This window comes from Haemaphysalis longicornis, unplaced genomic scaffold, assembly GCF_048455015.1.
Source record: "Haemaphysalis longicornis isolate Haplotype H1 unplaced genomic scaffold, Haemaphysalis longicornis Haplotype H1 scaffold_6, whole genome shotgun sequence".
NCBI lineage: Eukaryota > Metazoa > Arthropoda > Arachnida > Ixodida > Ixodidae > Haemaphysalis > Haemaphysalis longicornis.
Window position 1 is genome coordinate 11693918 of NW_027526407.1, and position 22575 is coordinate 11716492.

Consider the following 22575-nt stretch of genomic DNA (forward strand, 5'->3'; position numbering starts at 1 on the left):
TGCGGCTTCCGAGTTCTTGTATTTTGTAGTATTTATCCAATGAAACAAATACCACCCGTTTGACGTTGTTTTTATATTAGGTATTATGCAATAAAGGTTTCTCCGTTTACGAAATGTAGCTTTCATACACCTTAACAGGGCAATGGACAAGCAACCGAATTTCAATTAGTACTCGGCCTGAAAGCTGCACTGCGAATCTTATTTTGAGAGCTTATTCAGTTACAATTTCCTCCATTTTCACCATGCAGTCAATCAGCCGAATATACTTTAAATCATTGCAATTTCGATCCGATGCCCGTCATCGTGAGCCCTTCTGGCATATTCAAATTTCCCGCGCCTCTCGGTATTTACATGGCAGAAAGCGGAAGCTAGAGGCTCTTGAAACAGCTGCTCTGTGTGCTGGAGTAACCTCGGCCTCTGGGCTTTAAGCGAGTATCCTCCCCTTAGAAGTCTATGTTTCTCTATGGGATCTCGCAGAAAAGCCGCCAGGGCCTAAAGGCACCAGTTTTCCCACAACAAGGCTCCGCTCTTCAAAGCTGATTTGCAAGCATGTACCGTGTCCTCGGATCCAAGCACCGTCTCGCGTTCCCACGGATAATCGGGGCTTCTCAAAATACGTTTTCGAACGTCTCCGAAGACAGACTTCTTGAAACCAGGCTGCTGACTGCGAAACCATTTAGCGAAGTTCCAAGGATTCCATCTCTGCCACTAATTGGAACATCTTGGTTTTACTGCCCAATCATCGGTGAGTAATAGTTAAATTCTGCTATTTACCCAACATCTGCTTCACGTGGGTCTAAGTTGTGCTAGAGCCGCATGTTTGGCGTACTCGTAGCCCCGAATGCACTCCCAAAAAAAACATGTGTGCTAGTACTTGTTGAGTGTAAAAGCCTTAGCGGCACTTTCTCAACTTTTATTCAAATTCTAGAATGCTCTTACAACGGGATCAACAAACCGTGAAGCCGCTGTATTAGGTTCCCCCGGAATATTTTATTGAAACATTACAGCTGTACGGCCATAGGCTAACCTAAAATTTTATCGAAAGGTGTTCTTTCTTTTTCGCTGTTCTTTTACTTTGGGCCTCGTATGCGTGGCTGATTGCCGTTATCCCAAAAATATCGCTGCCATTAGTCGACTTTTGTTCATTCCAGACAATAAAAACGTTTGGTTGCCGCTTCAAAACAAAGAAAAGACTAAAAGAGGTACCCGGAAGCGAATCACGCGGCGTTGATCTGTGCTCGTGATAAAAATCACTTTCAATGGGCCTGAGGCGCAGACGAATAACTTTAGAGTTCAGTGACGTTTCTGCAGGGTTCCTTAAACTCTGACTACAATACCCAGCAATGGAAATGACAGGAACTCAGAAGAAAAAAAAACAGCATTCAGGAACAGCGTCCATGCTATCTGTTTTTGTTGTTCTTCTCGTTCTTGTTAATGTTTTTGTTTTCATTGCAAATGTAATTTAGCCCAAGGGATTCGTTTTAAGAAAAAAGGAGTATATGGCTAGGTTTCTATACATGTATTTTGTGGCGTATAAAAATTTACAAAAAAGAAAACTACCGAGGCTCTGCGTGTACTTGACACGTGAGGCTTTGCCATTGAGCAAGGAGCTTTGTGGCTCGCGCTTAGGTAGGCAGTAGCCAAATTTGACTGCTGACGCCAGTTCACTGCAGATAGTAATAGAGCGGAAGAATGAAACCACACAAGTGAGAAGGGAGGTGGCGAAATCTCCTCTGATCTTAGACTCCCAATATATGGCGGCCGGAACGACTAGTTGCGCAATTTCTAGAGACAGGTCGAAGCAATTCCGAAGCGTAGGTATTAAGCATTTCGGGAAAAAAGTCGCACCGAGCGACATGAGGAAGAAGCTCTTGAAGAACGCAGAGCGGAACCGAAGCTTCTCGGGCGTTCAATCGTACATTAATGATTTCACACTCAGGAAGTGTTTAGACATCCGCGGGCCATAGGTTTGTGGCGATCACATCACCGCTCTTAAAGGAGTACTGACACCAAATTTTGACGCCTAAAAAATGATATAATTGGCTTCCGTAGTTTGTACAGATGCCTCACAAAAATTTTTGCAGCGATCCAAGGCCGGAATAACATCTAAAATCGATTTTGATTGTCCCGGCCGCGAGCTTCCACAAATCGGCAGCACTAGCGAAATCACTTTCGGCGTGACGAAACATCAGCCTGCGTGTCTGGCCGGTTCAGGGTGACGTCATATAGTCGTTTTCGGAACCGAAAACGATATCCTGCGCTGCGTCGGTGGTATTCGTTTGGGCAGGAGACGTGGGCGTAGCTGTGTGAGCAATGCTTGTAAACTTTGCGTGTTCGACGTCTTCGCTCTTCAGTTCCTGGCCGGCGCATGGTGGTTCCTTGCACTGGTACCGAAAACTGCGCGGTGCCGGCACCGCGCGGTGCGCGATGCCGACGCGCACCGCGGCGACGCGGCGGTGCGCGTCGCCGAGCTCGCCCAAGTTGTGCTATGGCAAGCTCGCGGAATGCGAAGTACTGCTCGTGGAAGCCTGTCCGAGCAAATCGACGACGACGCCAAGATGCATTATGCGCCGGTCAGCGCGCCCCCCTAAGGGACCTTTAAAGGCTCAATAAAATGTTTGTCATCATCCATGCGATGACATGCAGCGCTAAACGTGGACTGAGTTCGTGCGCGGCGGCGGCCGCAAGAACTGTCGCCTAAGCCAGCGGGCTCGGCGTTGCTCTGGTCAGCTTGGGTGTTGGGAACTTTAGGCTTAGTATCGTGGCGACTATTTGATCGCTGGTATCTGTACAACTGCGAATGACCATCCCTTACACAACTTTTCACCACACTATCATCCCCTTTTTTCGCAAATGGAGCTTTATTTTGGCGATAATTTCCGTTTCAGGGATCGGTGACCAAGACATCTGCCGTGGCCAGTTTTGATTCTAGCGCGCAGGTGGCGCCATCTTTCGGCCGCTCGCCGCTCCGCGGTGCCGGCAGTGCTGGGTCAGAGCGCCGAACCTCCGCTTCCGGTCAGCGTACGCTTACCATCCAGGAAAATATCTGAACGCCGCTTTTAACTTCAGCGCTGATAACAACCCCTGGCACAATTTTTCAACACACTAACACCTACTTTCTCGCATGTGGAACTTCTTTTTCGGGATCAGATTGATTAGAAGAGTGGCGACAAGCTGTTGCTATCACGGTCTGCGCCGGTTCGAGCCGCAGTGATATTAAAAAACGGACGACGGCGAAGACATCGCCGGCCTAATCGCCTGGCAAAATTAAGTTGTTCTGTCTGTCGGATGGCAGCGACTCATCCGAGTCTGACGATTCAGACGACTTGTCGACTGCTCGGGCGAATGCGGACCATGTGCAATCGTAGCAGACGATGCGGCGAGCGTCCCTGACGTAACGGGTGAGACCGTGACGTAAGGCTGGCCCGCTTGCAGGCTGGCCTTCGAACGGCCATTTTCCCGCGTGGCGACCAAATTTGAAACTGGTTGCGATAAAAGTGCTATAATTAAGTCTGTGTTGGTGGCTGACGGCATTCGGTTCGATTTTCGTAATTACTGGGCCAATAGGTATTCTTTACAGCATAAAAACTGAAAGCGAGAAATTTCGTGTCAGTACTCCTTTAATGTAGTCGGTGATTTGAATGTAGATATGCCTGGATTCGAAAGGTTGGTGTTTACGTGTTTTCTGTGTGTGAGAGATTTGGCTTCGATGCCACGCCTATCCTGCCCTACAGAAGAATCCGCAGAGTACAGTCATGGACAATTCAAATACGAACCGCGGAGCACATGGCCGAAGGCACCGGTGCCGTCACGTGGCAGCGGCCCTTGAAAACGCACGGACATGCGCAGTTGAGATGGCGGGAGCGAGGCTGCGTATCCCAGTGCGATATGTTGCCCTCTGCTCGCTCGCATGCTTGCCTTGTCGCCATGCCGCAAGGGCGCTGAAAACAATTGATTGCGATGTGGCGCGAGATAAGTTTCTGTGGCCAATGTGTGCTCAGATGACACGAGCGCCTGCTACCCGTGTGTGCCGGCGTCACATTGCCGACGTAGCTTTTCATCCGAGCTTCAGTAACTTGAGCAAGAAAACGATTTGACACCTCGGTCATGCCCAAACCATGCTAAGTGCTGCCCGCTCCGCAGATTTCTACAAGCACTGGGGTGGCTGCCAAAAAAAAAAAAAAAAACACGAAAAATTCGGCCGCCAAATTGTTGTGCAAAGGAAACTGGCCTTACGATAGTTTAACCTGCCTACCTTCTCAATTTTTGTTAATATTAGAATTCTGCCAGTAACTTTCCCAGCCCACACAACGCTTGCAGTTAATGTGTATTATTGGAGACGAATTCTCGTGGTATATCTATTGTTTGCTACAAGCCCCGAACCCGCGAAATGGATCAGCCATCACTCCGTTAAACAAAGGCGCATTCTTGGCTGCCAGCTCATTGTTCAATTCCCTAGCCCCTGCATCACGAACGCAAAACATTGCAGTGCCATTAAAAATTAGGCGGCATGCATTTATTTCTGTCTCCATTGCTGTGCGCTGGCTTTCTTCAAGAAAGCATGATGAGCTCAGCAGTATGCCTTACGAGAGCGTGCTCGCGGTTCCCGCGCAAGCACTTGCCGCAGCTGCATGCGCCGTATTGCTCTCAACGCGACCAGCACCTTCCGCTGCAGCGGCGGTACAGTTGAACACGGATATATCGAACACGGATATATCGAATTATTGTCTATATCGAACAGTGCAGACATCCCCTTGAAAATCCCATGCAAAAGTATAGGGCTGTTGTGCGCGTGTATCGAACTCCTGATCATGGGCAGATTCGATATATCGAATTCAGCGCCGAAGGTGCCCCTTAAAAATTGCTTGTTCTGATGGGGTGGAGTTGATGATAATGTTGACTCATCGCAGGAGCTGCCTGGCTTGGTGGACAGAGGCGGCGTCCGCGGCATTATGTTGCTTCGATGGCCTTCAACAGCTGTTTTCACGCTAGCACGAGGGGCAGCTCTATGATAGCTAGAACGCGGATAGTGGTTGGGGAGAAAGAACATAAAGAAGCAAAACAAATTGACCGGAGGCACTCTTTTTCTGTGATTTAGCTGTTTGGTGGCTCGTGCAAGGGGACCGATGCGGCGTTGTATGTTTGTTTTGTCCAAGGCCTTCATTTCGGAGCATCGAAAGCGGGAATTCGTTGGGTGCAGGCTGCTGAAAAGATGTTGGTTGAAAAGGCGTTCGGAATTCCTTGCAGTAGTTTTGCGGGCGATGCACGCATCTACGTTGACGTAAAGGCGAATGCAGCACAACCCGCCCCGGCTATTCCGTAGCGTGCCGGGTGCAAAGCGACTGCATTGCACGCCTCCAGATGGGGGAGGTGTTCAGTTCGAATACTGAAGATAACGCCACTCAGTGCCTGACAACGTTCCCAACCGCCTACTGCAGTCGAGGTTCTGTCAGCGTTATTCCCCTCTGTTGTGGTACAGTGTACAGCGTTGATTTTCTCATTTGTGCGTGTTTGTAATCTTTAGGACAATTTGGCGAACTTTACGACGCAGAATAAAAAACAAGCGAAGCTCGAATACATTTCAGTGATAAATAAAGTGCTGTGGTCATCATGCTGCGGTTCGGAATTTCCGTGCTTTGAGGGTCAAAACGGTAAACTATCACTTTTCATGACTTCAGAAAACTCTCAGTGATGTGCGGAGTTGTCAGATAATCTTCAGATAGGCGTATTTGATATATCGAATTATCGATATATCGAATTCTTTCACGATCCCCTTGGAGTTCGATATATCCGTGTTCGACTGTAGTACTTTCAGTGCTTGCAGCGTTCTTGCGTCATGGCGACAAGGCAAGCATGCGAGCGAGCAGAGGGCGACATATCGCAGTGTGACACGCAGGCTCGCTCCCGCCGTCTCAACTGCGCATGTCCGTGCGTTTTCCACGGCCGCTGCCAGGTGATGGCACCCGTATCTTTGGCCGTGTGTTCCGCGGTTCGTATTTGAATTGTCCACGACTGTACGTGCCAAATTAACCATTTATAGTCAGCAGTTTAGATTATGCCGATCAGTGAAAATCACTGTCATCACTACTGAAAAATGAGTGATGGATAAAGTGATGATTGAAAATTGAGAGATTCATAAAATATAAACACAAAATTTACAGGATAACTAAGAATACTACGGATACTAAAAATACTAATATTATTAAGAACCACTAAGAATACTGAGAAAAAAATTGCCCCCACCTCCCCGAAGGGAATCGTGAGGAAGTGCGAATGTATTTCTTGCGCCGAGAGTACACGGCGTAGTAATTGTGCCATCGCCTTGAGAGGCGCATTACCGGCGAGGGGGAGCTGTCAGGCGAGGGGAGAGGCGCGCGCCGAGGGTGAGTGCAAACCTAACGGGGGGAGAGGCGCGCCAGCTGCAGAGCATGTGACGTCACGGCGCGAGGAGAGGGGGAGCAGACGCAAAGGCGCCAGCGCGCGGTCACGTGGGAGTGTGACGTCACGGCGCGAGGAGCGGTGCGGGAGCCGGCGCGGGCGCGCGCAGCCACGGCGCGGGAGGCGGAGCGCGCGCGGGTCACGTGGGGTGTGACGTCGCTGCACCGTTGCTACAGACGCTCCTCTCCGCTCCTCGCGCCGTTGCTAGGGGAGAGGAGGAGGAGCAATGCGGACGGCGGATTCAGGGTCGCTTATAAAGTGCATCGCACTTAAAAATGCTTAGTGCACGTGAGCGTGCGTCTTTTGCGGAGGGACCAACGTAGTCAAGGCTTGCCCATGGACTTCCGCCACGTGAGGGGCTCGCAAAAAAAAACAATACCGAGCCCACTTGCCAGTCAGCGTTTGAGCAAAATACGCCGCCGACAAAACGCCTGTAGTCTGCTCCTGATGTCACTCGCTCAGCGTTGCTAGGGGCAACCACCTGCGCTCATACAACATGGAGCCGCCGCGGTGCGGCATAACCATGGAGGAAAGAAAAGGTTAGGAGAGGCCCTGACGTCACATTTGTGAAGCCGAGTCCCGCCATGACTTGAGCCCACGGAGCCCAGCACTCTATCCCATCATCCTTTGCTGCCTCCTGTTTGATTTGACTAACATGGCGTCGCCCTGCCCTCCCGCTTCGAAGCGAAAACAGCTTCGTCGCTAATTCCTCGGTGCGATGTCATGTTCTAAGCTGTTTATTTCGCCTTCAATTTGCCCATTCTAACGCTCACCCAAAGTTTCAATCAAAAAACGGCCTTCGTTTTTGAGATAGAAGGACGATTTTTCAGCTCTTAAGCCTGGCAAAGTAGCGTTTGTCGTCGTCATAGCAACAGGCTCGCGGGATGGCGAACGCAGACGACGGGAGCATTGTTTGGGGTCGTACAGCACTGCGGTCTTTGCGCGCTACGTCTCAGCAGCGATAAATTTCACTTCACTTCACAACGGAGAAACGCAAAGTGAGCAAAGAACTAACTGTGGCTCTCGCCAACGCTGAGCGAAGAGGATTTTCCTGGCAGGTCACCGGTGGCGTTAGCGGCTCGCTCCGCCGATCTCGACGCGACTTAAGCGCCTCTGCGGCCGGAGTAGGTAAGGCCGCCTCCGACGGCAGAGTTTCCAAACTGGCCTAATCTAAAAACGTTTGTCGTAGCGACTGCGCTGGTTTGCAAGCGTAGCAAGGCAGCCACATACCAAGCGCCTTAAAAGTTTGTCCGGTCTATTCGCCCAGATTTGGCCACCGCAGTTGTAAACAAGTAAGCAACATTGTCCATGGGCTCAAGAAAATTGACGTCACTTCCTCCACACTTTTTGCAATGCATTGGGATGCTAAGAGCCTCTCCATGGGCATAACACTCGCCGACCCTGTGCCGCGCAGTTGGTGGATGCGGTGATCAAAGAACATCCGCACGCTGGAAGAAGAGACGGCTTATAGGCACCGGTCACTGCTCAGAGGGCGCGACGAATAAAGTACACCCACCGGCACCCCACGGAAGCTCGAGCTATTTTTGGGTCGGGGAGAGCCAGCCGGCAGGCGCGCGTTCATAGATTCGGCACCTCTCGTTTGCTTGTTTGTGCGCTTCTGCGATTGTTTTTGAAAGGTGTCTCGTGCTTGAAAACTGTTCTGGCAAATTGTTTCTCCATGTCTCAGGTGCTTCTGTGCGATTTCCGGACAATTCCGGGACTGAGCTACTACTGTCAGCTTCGCGTGCGCGAGAAGTTAGAGATTGCACGTTCCCGCGCGCGTTCGCGCCGTGAAAGAAATTGATGGGACAGACATCGTTGCGGAGTCCCATCCTCAGCAAGTGAAGCTTATTTACAGCGCCAATTCAGGTCAGTATTATTTTTTTCTTGTTTTAGAGCCTAATAAAGTGACCCCAGCGTATACCACGGCGCTCAACGACAGAAGCGTGTTTGTGTTAATTCCTCTGCTTGCGCAACCACACTGCAGTCACTTTTCCCGTTGCCCTTCTTCAGCTCCGTTGGTGTGGTCACTAGTTAACAACGGATTCCAGACGTTATTACCTGATGACAAAGTAAACGCAGTTGGAAATCTGCTACGGAGCTACGGTTATCTTTACGAAGATTCCGTTTAGTTTCGGCTTCTATCTTGTGCGTAATGTTAGCGTCGTCTAAGCGGCTAATTGTGATACAGTTTGTTCAGGCTGTTCAGAATTCTCCACAAACGTATTTCCTCCTCATCCGTATCCTCTGCTTAAACAACAGCAACCTCAACTTTCAGAGTACGTACGCAAAACGCATTAAAGAAGTCAGCGCCAGTGAAAGCAACCTTGCCTATGATAGCTCGCGACGCTCTCGCTTGGAATGCGTGGTCAAACTCTGTACACTTCGGGAAACAAAGTAGGGCAGTAAGCGGGATGCGTACTGACCGTCTTCACATTGCTTTTGGCATCACCCACGAAGTGCTGTGAACATATTCTTGTGCCGCCTTTTGGCATTCATTAGGTGCCGTGAATGTCGCTAAAAGAAGGTTACTGCTGATAAAACAAGTGTCGGAAGCCGTAATACCTTGTGTTATGCAAATACTACGAAGGCATGCGATTCATCGCAGCGCGCGATGTGTATAGAACACTGAAAGCAAACATTTTAGTTTTACGGCCCTTCGTGTCTGCGCTGCGCATAAACAGTCATCGCACTCATAATTTTACTCCTTCTACTGACAAAAAATGTCATGGCTTTCTTACTGCTAAAATCGATTTCTCGCTACGCTTATTCTCCACGGCTGCCCGAGAAACCTGTACAGAACGATGGCAGACTGCCTTTCGCGATTGTGGCAGTACTTCACGCAGCAGTAGCGGCGTGGCCACTAATTCTTTCCTGCAGCATTTTGATCCTTTCGGGCCCTGCAACTTGCAATTATAACTATATTTCTTAAAAAACTTCCGCCACACAACGTCGAACCGAACGCAGCGCGCGTGTTTTTACGTGCGCTAAACGGCCGGTCGTGACATCCACCGACCCAGAGTTGCTAAACGGCGGCGAGAGATGCCGCTGCAGTCCCGCGCAAACTTCACTGTCTGGTGCCCTAAGCCCGCCGCGCTGCCAGGCGAGAATGCGATCGCTCAAAACAACGAGAGGAAGAACACGTAGTGTCGATTTTCAACGGCGACGGAGCGTTCCACGAAGACTGCGGCGGCGGACGGTAAAGTATACGAATTCCAAACGCTGTACAGATAAGGCACTGATATACTTTACTTTGTGTTTCACTTGGTTTTCTGCTGAAGATCGCAATATATAAACTCAGGGTAAAGGACTCTGAGTAAATTCAATGGTGCTCGTCGAATCTGAGTGAGATGAACACACCTCTGCTGTTACATCATGCTTGCAACACTGTTCAAGCTTGCTTTTATTTTTAAAGGACAACTTTCGTCATCAAGAATCATAATCCCGGTGGCCAAGAACTCCACCTTTTAGAACTACAAACAATAATCACCAGTAAGTAACCATTTATTTTGTGTAAAAGTTTTCCGGCAACGTGAGGCCTTGAAGTCTCAGGGAACAAATTCGCGGCAATCGCCTTTACAAAGCGCCATCTTAACTGCTATGGGCTCACTTCAGACGTCCCTAACTAAATGCTATGGGGGTTACATTTGACAGTCATTTTAACTGGTTACCCCATATTCACCATCTCAAGGATAACCTTACATCATTCGCCTGCATATTTCGCATGCTCTCCACCTACACCAGTGATTGCTCAGTTAACTCTCTTCTCCAGTTGTGCGGTGCACTTTGCGTGGGCCTGACGCGCTACAACATCCCTGCTTCGGTCTCTCCCTTAAAAGAAACTATCAAAGCGCTGGACAGCATGCAAGCGAAAATCCTGAGGGTTTCCATTATAATCCCAAAGACAATCTCAGCTGTCAGAACGTGACAAAATGCACCCGGTTTTCTCCAGTCTCCCACCCTCCCGTCTGTGTGAGCCTCAGACCATCTGAAGTGTAGTAGTCAAATATTGACTGGAATCTGTAAAGACTTAATAAACAACCAACCATCCTCTAGGCACGCAGAAATTGCTTCCTGCGCGTCTGTGGATTGAGACAACCACAACAACCACAACAACAACAACAATAATATTAATAATAATAATAATCAATCAATCAATCATGTTTATTTACGTGCCCAGGAACAGCCAGAGGACTGAGTGCTGGCGCACGGATAGTTACATGAAAACAAAATACAAGAAACATATTGCAAGAAACAAACAAGCGACAAGACACACAAATTGAAGTAGCGAAAATTACAGAAATAAAGCACATGCGGAGCCTGGGTACACGTAAAAAAGAAAAAAGAAGATGCCTTTGTGGCTCAGCTTATTGTAATGAATACACAACAAGCAGAGAACAAAGTTTGACAGTAAGACGACAAAAACAATGACAAGAGTATAAGACAAATGATAAGACAAGCATGATAAGTAAACAGTTTCAAAAATAGGCAACTATCTATAGGCCTCCTGCGCTGCCCAGGGGGCGCTGCGCAAGCGGCTTCCGGGCAGTACTTCCGGATAGTACAAAGCTGCGCGGGTCCCATAGGATCCCGTGTTGACAGAAGCAAAATGAGCTCGACGCTCTCGATTATTTTGCGACATGGTCACCAGCTCATCCCCGACGCGTCCGATCTACTTCGGCGATCATCTTGGCATTAGGGGAAAAAGCTTTGCAGGGCTAAACACCTTTACAGCGCCGACGAAAGTGCCGGGACCGTGACGGCGTCTGCTAATCGCAGGTTCACCGATCGATGGTCGTACGAAGTGAAATTTTAACCGAAATTTCTAGTTTAAACTAATACTCTAGGTGACAAAGACTTCTCAAAAACAGCCGATCAAAAAAGAAGAGTGACGCAATCGGCGATGATCGCGCTTTAAAAATAGCCAGCGAGTCCGGCGGACCGCAGGCTCGCCTGCTGCGGTGCGCCGCTCTTCTGCGTACCTGCACACTATGCGTGCACTTTCATTAAACAGTGCTCGTTTGCGTCGCCGTTACGAATACATGGTGCAGCGTTAGCTTGCCGTTTTGTCGCGTGTCTCAGTGACAATATGCCGCGACCGTCAGAAGCGTGAAATCTGTTTTGCGATTCCGAAATTAGTGGCCGTGAAACAAAGTGGTCGGGCGAACTAAGAGGCCGCTCGCTTTCCTTGTTTGCTCTCACTTTACTTAATTACGCTCTTGCAGCATACATTCCCACTTCGCACTTAATAGCCCATAGAATGAGGGTCAGCAAAGGTTGAGTTCCATGCAGCCCACACGGCGGAGGGCTGGACGGCAAATCTGGTGGGAGGAGGAAAATGGGGGCTTTGAATGCAAAGAGAAAAAAATTCAGCGAATTTTTAAAAATATGTGGCACTTCAACTGGAGGACGCCAATTCTCTGTTCTTGTCTCGCTGTCTAACTCCATTTGAAGTCGAAGCTGGCGTGTCGGCGTTCAGATTCGACGACCCCTGCACTAGAAAACCAACACAGTCAGTAATGATCGTATGTAAATATTCGGGGCCCCGCACCGTGTATGCGGCAGTGTTATGTTATGCTGTGTTATGTCATGTTATAGAAGTACACATCTCTGCAGGCAGCGGGCGTGTGATTTGGTGCATGTTTTGCTTCCTTTAATAGATTGCCCCACCTACTCGCTAGTATACATGTACTAGCGAGTAATCGTGCGGCGTAAAACGTTACGCAAGAATCATTTAGTTTGCGAAAATACGAAACAAAATTTTCACTCGTTTCGAAGGCGGTGCCAGGCCAGCAGTGTCAGCTTAGTCGGCTTAGCAATTCTTGCGTTCGCTTGCATGCTCCCGCTGAAGCAACCTTTTGCAGTTACCTCAGGATATAGGACGGTCCGTGTTTATGCTACTCGTGAACTTTCCTTTGTCGACCGCACACAAGGAGAAAAAACTAACTGTCGTCAAACAGTTAAATCACCCGACCTGGCGATACTGTCCCACGCCGCAACAGCTCCCTCAAAAGAAAGCCGATAAATCGGCTTCTTTTAGCGGATATTATTTTGTCTAGCCTCTGCAACTACTTTAAGGGTTATTTCATACAGTATGCAGTCATTTAAACACGCCAGCAAGCGCCACAACCAGCTTTCACTCTGGCTTGTTATTGAAAACACATGGAGGGCGGCGAGGGTCGTCTGCTTTTGTACTACCCAGAGGCGTCGGCCGCTAGGGGCGCTGCATGTCGCCACAACTCCAGCGCAGGAGGCCTATTGGTTAAACAGAACCGCAGAGAAACCAAATTTCAGCAATGAAAAAAAAAAAAGAAAAATGAACGACAGAGATATCATGGATGTTTAACATACTGTATTCAACAGCGCAGTACGGTAAATTGTAAAGGAACTTTGAAAGATGTCAAGGCGTTCGGAGAAGCGGTTGTAACAACGCTGTGTCTAAAGGTACGTCGGACGTACCCGCAGCATTTCTTAAAGATACGTCGGACTTACCCGCAAAATTTCTTAAAGATACGTCGGACGTACCCGCAAGATTTTTTAAAGATACGTCGGACGTACCCGCAAGATTTTTTAAAGATACTTCGGACGTATCCGCGAAAATTTTTTAAGTACGTCGGTGCACGTGTATTCGGTTTCACTCGGCCCAAACATGCAGCGTACGTTCAGCGTTTTCTCGCGTCGACGTCGCGTCGCCTGAAATGCATGGCGACGCGAGCTGAAACTCGAGCGACGCCGATGTCTACGCTCGCCAGATATCGGCGTCGACGCAGCGCAAGAGAGCATCGGAAAGCGAGCGGCAGCGTCCGTCTTCGCGGGGTTTGGGGTCGTTCCTTTCAGGAGAAAACAATCAATTTCTTTGCCTTGCGACAAATTGCAAGCTATTTCTGTTCGCAAGCGCTCATCCATTTGTGGCTTGTTCGGCTTTCATCGGGGAGATCGGGGATCTGCGATAGCTTTGTGTGAGTTAAATGAGGGAGCTCTGGTTACATCGCATCCAGTATTAGCATAATGTGGCTTGTCAGCAAGATCGGTGCGTGACGAGCAAGCGTTATCAACGCCAGAATTCTGGCGCATTCCATTCCATTCGTAGCTCTCGTGGCTTGCGCAGGGGAGACCGGGGATGTGCGATAGCTTTTGTTTACTCAAATAAGGGAGCTGTGGTTTCATCGCTTGTAGCACTAGCATTATTGTCCTCGGCTCCAAGATCGGTGCGCAAGAAGCAAGCGTTCCCAGTGCTCAAATCTCTCAAATACGACCAAAAGAAAGCACACCCGACACTATTCCTGGGCAGCCTCAGTTGGTACACCGAATTCTTCAAACCTCCTCGCGTGGTCAAGCGGTTGAGAGCCGGGTTTCTGTTTTGAAAGTCCGGAGTTCGTATCTTAGCAAAGACAGCATTCTTTTTTTTTTTTTTTGCGGTGAGAGTTTGATCAGTTTTTTTTTTTTTTTGCAGGGTACAGACAGGGTGCCAGAGTACCCTGCCTTTCAACCTACAAATGACGTTCGACGGTAACCTCAGTATCAAGGCAGCGCTGAAATTTGTTTTGCTTACAATTTGAATTCATGAATTCGTGCAGTCGGTACGCAACATGAAGATTGAATCAAGTAGCAACTAAAGCAGTTTTGCGAGGTGCGTCTTCGTTTAACATTCTATCTTATTTTGTTCTGATTTGACCGTGATGGCTCGAGATACATTTCGCAGCATTTCAATATTTGCCCGCCAACATAGCAATAAATAAAGACGCCAAGTGATTTTTTTTTTTTTGCTAAAGCTAAAGTCTTGATAATTGCAGTTCAAGAAGCGACAATACCTGCTCATAAACGACTTCAACAGGATGGCATACGTGTCCAGCAACGCCCGCCGACGCAGCGACTGGCGCGCGACTTCGTTGGTCTCCTGCGGGCCCGCGCGTTGACGCCGAACGACGCCGACGCTCGCGCGACGCGTGATTTCGCGTCCATGTGGTTAGGGCTTTAAATAGAAACATATGAGGGGAAAAAAAAGAAAGATACTCGCGTCGCACATGATTTTGTTTCCCTCTTGCGAGAACCCGTAGTGGTCCGCATTCGATCTCTGACCTCAGCGAAGGCTCTAACCGCCCCTTCAAATAAGGTCCAACTAGAGAACACGAGGGAAAAAAATACATTCTGCGTCAGGTTAGGCATCGTTAGATTGTTGGCTTATATACAGCAAACGCGTGATGGTTTTGCCGTCGATGGTTCGAGATAACCACGCTAGTTTCGAGCAACGCCGCTTTCGCGCCACTCTGGGCCCTGTACGTCCGACGTATCTTTAAGAAATCTTGCGGGTACGTCCGACATATCTTTAAGAAATTTTGCGGGTACGTCCGACGTATCTTTAAGAATTATTGCGGGTACGTCCGACGTATCTTTAAGAAATTTTGCGGGTACGTCCGACGTACCTTTAGACACAGCGTTGTAACAACTCTGTATTCTGCGCACAGGAGAATGATTGGAGTTGCGCGCAGCGGTCAAGAAAGGGCGATGCGACCTGGTGGGCCTCTGTGGAACACTAAACTCTAAACAGTTAAGCAGGTCCGCGCAAGAAAGGTCACCATGAACAACTTTGTGAAGAAATGTAAGGTCTGCACGCATACGTCTGCAGGTCAACGAAGGAATGGAAGGAACTATGGGTAAGTCAGAATCAGGATGAAAACTGTGATTGTGATGACGGTGCTTAAATACGGATAAAAACTTCATTTGCACATGTTCTATTAATTCACTACTAGATTTGGAGATGCCGTTCCAGGCAAAAGAAGCATATTCTAACTGAGGGATGCATATTGCATTGTATAGCATTAGAAATGGATCTGGAGAAGAGAATTCCTTCGTTATCCGACACACATTTCCAAGACTTCGGAGCGCTCGCCGGGTGATGAGCCTAATATGAGAAGAAAAAGAGAGGGTACTGTCGAAAAGAGCCCCGAGGTCCCTAATCTCCTCAACCCTTTGCAAAGGAGCTCCCTCTATACTGTAAGAAAACAGTAGACGATGGGTTTTCCCGCTGTACGTGACAACCTTTGTTTTAGCTGGGTTGAAAATTAAACAGTTTTAATAATAGTAATAATAATAATATAATATTATTATTATAATAATAATAATAATAATAATGATAATAATAATAATAATAATAATATTTAATCAATCAATCAATCAATCAACCTTTATTTTCAGTGCCCAGGAACAACCCTAAGGTCTTGGTGTTGGCACACCATATACAACACATTATTAAAAGAAACGTAAGACAGCACGGCACAACACACAAAATCCCCGATATGACAGAAAAGCAAAAAAAAACAGCGTTGCAAGCTATGGCCCTCGGCCAGCGAAACTTTCAAGGCACTTGAAAAAAGGAAATATACAACAACATACACAGTGCACATGATGGAGACAGAGTGTACATTTAAAACGAGAGTTTTGATTTTTGAAAAGTCACACTGCAATAAAGTATTACCCTAAAACGAGCGGTGCCTTTGCGATGTCCCATCTTGTCGAGACACACAGCAAACAGAGCAACAAGTTTGACAGAACAATACAAAAAAAAACAATGGCAGGAGTATAGACATAAATGATCAGACCAACAAATCGCAGATATAATAAAAATGATGAATGAAACAACCAATTAATTGTTTATTATTGTGTCAAGGAACAATGTGCTGGTGCGGAAACAAAGAAAAGTGCATATCTCAGAAAAATATAGAAAATAGCTTTGTATAGTCTGAACGAGAATGAGACACTTTGAGATACACACACGCCGACACACGCACATGACCCGAGCTCATATGCAAACAAGGCATTGCAATCAGTGCATAGCAATAAGACACTGCTGACTGCTATTCAGACTACAAGTGTAATACAACAAGGCATGATTAAAGCTCTGTACACTGAAACATGTAAACCGGAAAAAGATATCAGCTAAAGATCACGCCACAATGAAGGCATAAAACTTAGAACACAAGGGACCCCGGCAGCATAAAGTGTGTGAATGGACGTTACATACTAGGGCAAGCAAACTATTCCTGGTTTGTCAAGCGACGCAGTTTCTTACAAAAAGCTGGAAAGGGACGATGGAATACGTCCAAACTTTCTGCGTGCATATTGTATAGGTGCTGAATGCGTCCCACGCGACTCTTGACACGGGCAGAGACATGAAACGGTCTAGGTGCCCTGGTGTTGCTTGTCGGGGTTCTCAAATTTATGGCACCCAGCAACTCTGTACAATCAATGAGGCTGTGGACCAGTTTGTACAAGAATAAAAGGTCAGCCTTGGCCCTCCGACTGTGTAATGGGTCCATTACAAGCAAGCTGGCGTCATCAACACCAGGATCATCTTTAGCCTTCGCAGTAGCGTACCTATGCTTTAGTATTGAGAGAAATTTAGTTTGCACTCTCTCAATGGCCGCCGCGTTGGACCGACACGTTGCATTCCAGACCACGGATGCGTATTCCAATAGAGGGCGACACATTGAGGTATAGAGCTGAAGAAATGTGTCTGGATAGTTGAATTCTCTGGAGACACGACATGTTGCACCTAGTGTTCGCAAAGCACGACGGGTAATCTCATTAGTATGGGCTGTAAATGTGAGCTTAGAGTCAAACAAAACTCCCAAGTCTCTGATTTGGCACACCCGATTCAGATCTTCTTCACTTATGCGATAGGTGAAATTGATATCATCTGTTTTACGGGTATACGACACCACTTTGGTTTTTGCACTATTGAGTATCAACTTATTTCTGTTGCACCAGTCCGAAAACGCGGCGATATCACATTGCAGTTGTGCACAGTCTGAGATGTTGCCAATCACTTTGAATATTTTTATATCGTCTGCGTATAGCAAGAACGATGAGTACTGAATTGCTGTCGAAACATCGTTGACAAACAGTGAAAACAAAAGAGGACCAAGGACTGAGCCCTGAGGCACCCCGCTGGTGGCTGAGTACGTTCCGGAGTGTTGCCCGTTGCAGTGAACGTAGCAGTGACGACTGGTAAGGTAGTCACGAAGCAGATCCAGCAACGGATCAGGAATGTCAAGGTGGGAAAGTTTTCTACACAACAATGAATGGGAAACCACATCGAACGCCTTGCTAAGGTCACAGTATACCACGTCAAGTTGGCCTCGGTCTTCCACTGCCTTTGACGCATGTTCCATAAAAGAAACTAAGTTTGTAGTGGTCGAGCGACCACGTATAAAACCATGTTGATTTGGAATAATTTCATATCTTACTTTGGATGTAATGAGGGAATGAATTATAGATTCAAAAATTTTAGAAGCACTGCACAGGAGGGAAATCGGTCTATAATTTTTTGCATCTATTTTTGACCCGGATTTGTGTACAGGTACAACTTTAGCAATTTTCCAACAGTTAGGAAACGTGCCAGTACTAATACAGTTGTTAAACACACATACAAGCACTGGAGCAAGGATAGGACTGAAAGCCTTCAGTAGAGCCATGGGAATGCCATCTGGGCCACAGGATAGCGAGGGCTTCGCGTCCCGTAGGCTTTTCATCACGATTTCCTCCCCTACAAATGCCGTGCTCGGTGCCGTACCGCGACAATTGGACATCGGAGCTGACTGAACGTCGCAGGTATTCCTATACACCGTTTTAAACTGCTGAGCGAACGCGGCAGGGACGTCATCGATGATTACTCCATCGGAGTTAAGAAGATTAATGCATTCAGTGTTATTCTGGGGTGATCTACTGCGGACATATGTCCATAAATCTTTGGAATTCCTTTTAAGATTGCTTTCTATGGACGTAATGTATGCATCTCGATCACGATCATACAGCTTTTTTACAAAGTGACCGGTATTCTTTAAATTCTAACTTCCATTTTGTCTCCCCATCCTTTTGTGCTTTCCTGTGGGCACGCTCTTTGCCTTTTAGCGCCGACCGGAGTTCACTCGAGAACCAGAAAGGATACTTCGAAGATTTGGATTTATTTAGTGGTATATATCTGCGCATACCTTCTTGCAGTACTTTGGTTAATTGGCTCGCCTGAAAATTTGGGTCATTTGACGCGAGGATTGCCGACCAATCAAAATTCGACAAGTACTGGTAAAGACTAATGTAGTCACCTGCAGCAAAGTTATAGCGGGGGAGTTCGGAAACACGTGGCTTGGCCTTTTGCACATCACTATGAATAGGTAGTACTATAGATAAGGGTGGATGGTAATTGTCCGGGGTAACCAAACCACTAGGGCTTATGTTGACACTGATGTTTTCGATGTTTGAAAAACAAAGGTCAAGTAAGCTCCCAGCAGAGTTCACAACGTGGTTGCACTGTTCAAGACCAGTAAATGAAATAAAGTCAAGTAAGGCTGAGGCCTTTTGAAGGACGTAGGTATTGTAATGAGAAATACTAAGGTCACCCCATTCTATTCCCGGCGAGTTAAAGTCACCGAGAATCATGATACGGTGTCTAGGATGAGAGGAAATTACATTTTCTATCGATGTTAAACAAGTTTGAAAAGAAACCGGAGCTATGTTAGGAGCTAAGTAAAATGCACCAAGCAGGACGCGTTCGCCACCGATGGAACACAATTCAACCCAAACAGACTCATCCTCTGTCTCAAGGTCTGCGCGCCTCACGCATCTAAATGAGCTATTGACGGCTATCAAAGCTCCCCCTCCCGTGTGTGTGGCACAATAATAATAATATTCATAATAATAATAATAATTAATAAATAACCTATTTCTCAAGGCACTAGATACATGTGCGGGCCATCCCAAGCCAGAAAAAGGCTTGCGGTGCTGTCCCCGGCAGTTGCTGCACATCACCGACGCAGCGATGCAAACATTATGTCGTTTATGAACGAAAGCAATAAAGAACAAAGAAAAAGAAACAAGAATGTACACAAAAGGAGTTGGGGAATAAAACACGCACCATAATACACTCAACAGTTTCTGCATCAACCACGTAATAAAAAAAATTACACCATCGTCCCGTGGGGAACCCTGATGAGGATGCGAAGCATCGTGGCGGTTCCGTGTGGTTCCATTGTGTTGCCGTTATGTTTAGTGCTCTGGTGTTTACTAGCGCCAGAGGGAATTCCGCGTCCGGGTCCACACCGGTGGCAAAGGCACGCACGTGTTTCGGTGAGTAGGTGGTGGTTCTCGAGGCGCCGAAACTCGTCCATCATGTCTTGTCGATGTTGTCGTCTTTGTGGTAGAATCGGTAGTCTCCGTCAGCGTTGGTGAGGTAAAGGTTGTTGACATTGGTGCACCGGCTGAGAGGAATGTACACGCCCTCGCCTTCACAGCTTTGTCTTTTCCTTCTTCTTCTTCGGCGGTTCGCTTACGGGAAGATGACGACGGTGGTTGAACGCGAAGCTATCTCGTGATGGATTCTTTGGTTGGCCAATCCCTAGGGGCATCCTGCCACAATCATTATCAGAGGTGTGCGGACGGGGCGAGAGCAACGTACACGCCCTCCTCTTCGCAGCTTTGTATTCTTCTCCATCGGTTACCCTACGGGAAGATGTCGACGGTGGTTGAACGCGAAGCTATCTCGTGATGGATTGTTTGGTTGCCCAATCCCCCGGGGCATCCCGCCACAATCAGCATCAGAGGCGCTGCGTACGGGGATGGTTGAGCTGCAAGGCGCGTGGCGCTTCCCGTTACAGCTTTCCCACGAAAAAATCAACATCCTCCTCTAAAGTTTTCAGTTCGTCGTTTCCGTTGACGTTCAGCTTCGCGTGCCTTCGTTGTATCAGTAGCTTCTTGACGTAGTTTGAATGAGTCAAGGACATAAGGCGCGTTCGTTGCACTTGCTCCTGTCGCGGTTTTTTAGCGTAGTGGGAAGAACATCGTGGACCTCCCGTTGCGGCCAGATAGTCGTGGGATCGAAACCGGGCGCCGCTAACTATTTGTTTTTATATAGTGTAGGGGGAGAGGTGCGGACAACGGACGGACGCCGGACATAGCCCCGAGCAAGAGATGCTTTGCATCTAAAACAGCGTCTGTAACTTGAGCACGGGTTCTTAGAGATAACAGTAGGAGGGAAGGGAGCTGAGCATAGAAGGGACCTAAATATTTATAGTGGACTGCGCTGACGTAAGGCCGAACGCTGACGGGGCTGAAGAGACGCGCATGCGCAGTAGAGTGAGGACGGCGGACAACAACGACAACAAGGGAGGGAGGGACACATCCCCGAGCATGAGATGCTTCGCATCTAAAAGTAGGGAACCACTCACCATACTTCGTGCGAACCCTAGGCACAACAAAGCGATCTCGTAAGCGAAGGCCATGTTGAGGCGTGTACAGTATACAATGTTCGTGGGACCAAGTATTATTCAACGTCCCTGCCTGTTTGAACAAAAAATGGGCATTCGGGCAGCGTAGCCATAATTTAGCAGAGATCTGTGCCAACAAAGTACGAAACTTACTACCGCCGACTGTGAAGTGCCCGCCGAAGCAAGCGTCTTAAGTAGACGATGAACACACCAGGGTTTCCACGGTTTCCAGGGCGAGATAAGGGCAGAACAGATTATCTTGGTGGTGGACCAGATTGTGGCACGAAGCAGCAGGCTGGCCGCTGTCCTGGTCGTTTGTACTATCAGTCCCACTTGGTGCCGGCGCCGTGATAATCCTGTAAAAATTGATGGTTAGCGTTGGGCGAGGTATCGCCACGGACTTGAACATCCTGTTCATCTCTGCTCTTGCCGCTTTCCCTGTGTGCACGTGTAGAACTTTTGTGGTACGCCTTGAAGGTGAACAGTTTGGTGCCTGTGCGTGCGAACGGGCTCAAAATGTCGGAAAAACTGAGGAAAGAACACAAGGCGTGCTGCGCTGCTGTGTGGTGCGACAACTCGAATACGAATAGAATAGCGACATTTTTCCGCCTCCCAGGGCGATGACACGTAAGCACACTTTCTGTTCCGTCGTTATGAAGAAGCAAGCGCTGTCCTTATCAAAAAAGCCTCAGGGCGAACTGAAAAATCTGAACCGCTGTTACTTTACAGTGAATTTTTTTTTTGTTTGGTACACGCATTTTTCGGTATTATTGTAAGCATGTGAAGCTACTTGTCGACAGTTTCTCATGAGCCGATTAATGCCAGCCGACGCGCAGACGGAAATTTTGTTTAGGTATCTGCTTGGCGAGCGGTTGCTCTTCATTTTTTCTCCATGAGAGGGAAGCTTGCAAATTATGCTTGACGAATGTGGTTAAAGGCTTCTTTGATGCACTTAGTTGTTTGGCTTTAGAGAGAGAGCGGGGGGGAAACATTTTAATGAGCTCAAATGTGAGCATTCCGCTGACCAGTCTCTTGGGGTAAGAGTACCACCTGTGAACGTTTATAAACACGAATGAGGCCGCCAAAACCTTTTACGTAGCACCTGACCACTTGCATTCTATATTACGAGAATGTCGAGTTACCTGAGCGACGGCCGAGCTGCGCTTCGCTTTTCAACCTGCGCTAGGACACATTTTTTAACATGCTTTAGGTTCTCGACATTTGTTTCGCTTTTACTTGTTGTTTATTGATACCCATAGCGGTATTTTTAGCGGTGTAATGTATGGCTTAATTGCGCCAAAAGGAGAGACATTGCGCGGCTGACAAAGAAGGAAATGTACAGCGGCTACCACCTCTACTGGAACCACTTCACCGAAAGTGCTTCCGCCGACCCTGCCTGTACCCACTGCTGCTGTGGAAGCGAGGTCCCTGGTCGATGAAGGTAAGAAAAACAAGTTATTAGTGGTTGCGCTTTTGTAGCGGTTGCGCTTTTCCTTTTTGTACACGTAATTGTCGGATGCATAATTTTTATTGCGCTATTTTGCTACAGGGCATCGAAGGAATGCAAAGATAAAAAAAAAGGAATTTACGGGAGGCAAGCGGCTTCACGCGCCATAATTAAGCGTGAGTGAAAGGTGTGCCCTTCGCTACCTACTTAAACGTGACTTATTTCTGCCCTATCTTAAAAAACCCTCCCATGCAGAAGCCACGGCTTCTTCGACTCAAGAACACCCGGGCCGAAACAGCGTCGCTGCAGTGGCCGGTAAGCACAGGCCGGCGTGTTCCGTTTGGGAATCAAGAAAGGGGCGGGTGTTTTTGCTTTGTGTCGTGGACGAGAAAGCTAACGCCAAGGTGATGGAAGGAGTGGGTAGGGGGAGGG

At 47.8% G+C, this 22575-nt stretch overlaps 1 protein-coding gene across 1 annotated transcript in view; it reads left to right on the plus strand.

The window, feature by feature from the left end:
* The first annotated feature begins 473 nt into the window (after positions 1–473).
* Positions 474–22575, plus strand: part of LOC144142235 (putative cytochrome P450 301a1, mitochondrial) — an 84406-nt gene continuing 62304 nt past the window's right edge. The window contains exon 1 of the mRNA XM_077673598.1: positions 474–745. Within this exon, the coding sequence (XP_077529724.1) occupies positions 550–745 (196 nt within the window). The 5' untranslated portion in view covers positions 474–549. The remainder of the gene's footprint in view (positions 746–22575) is intronic.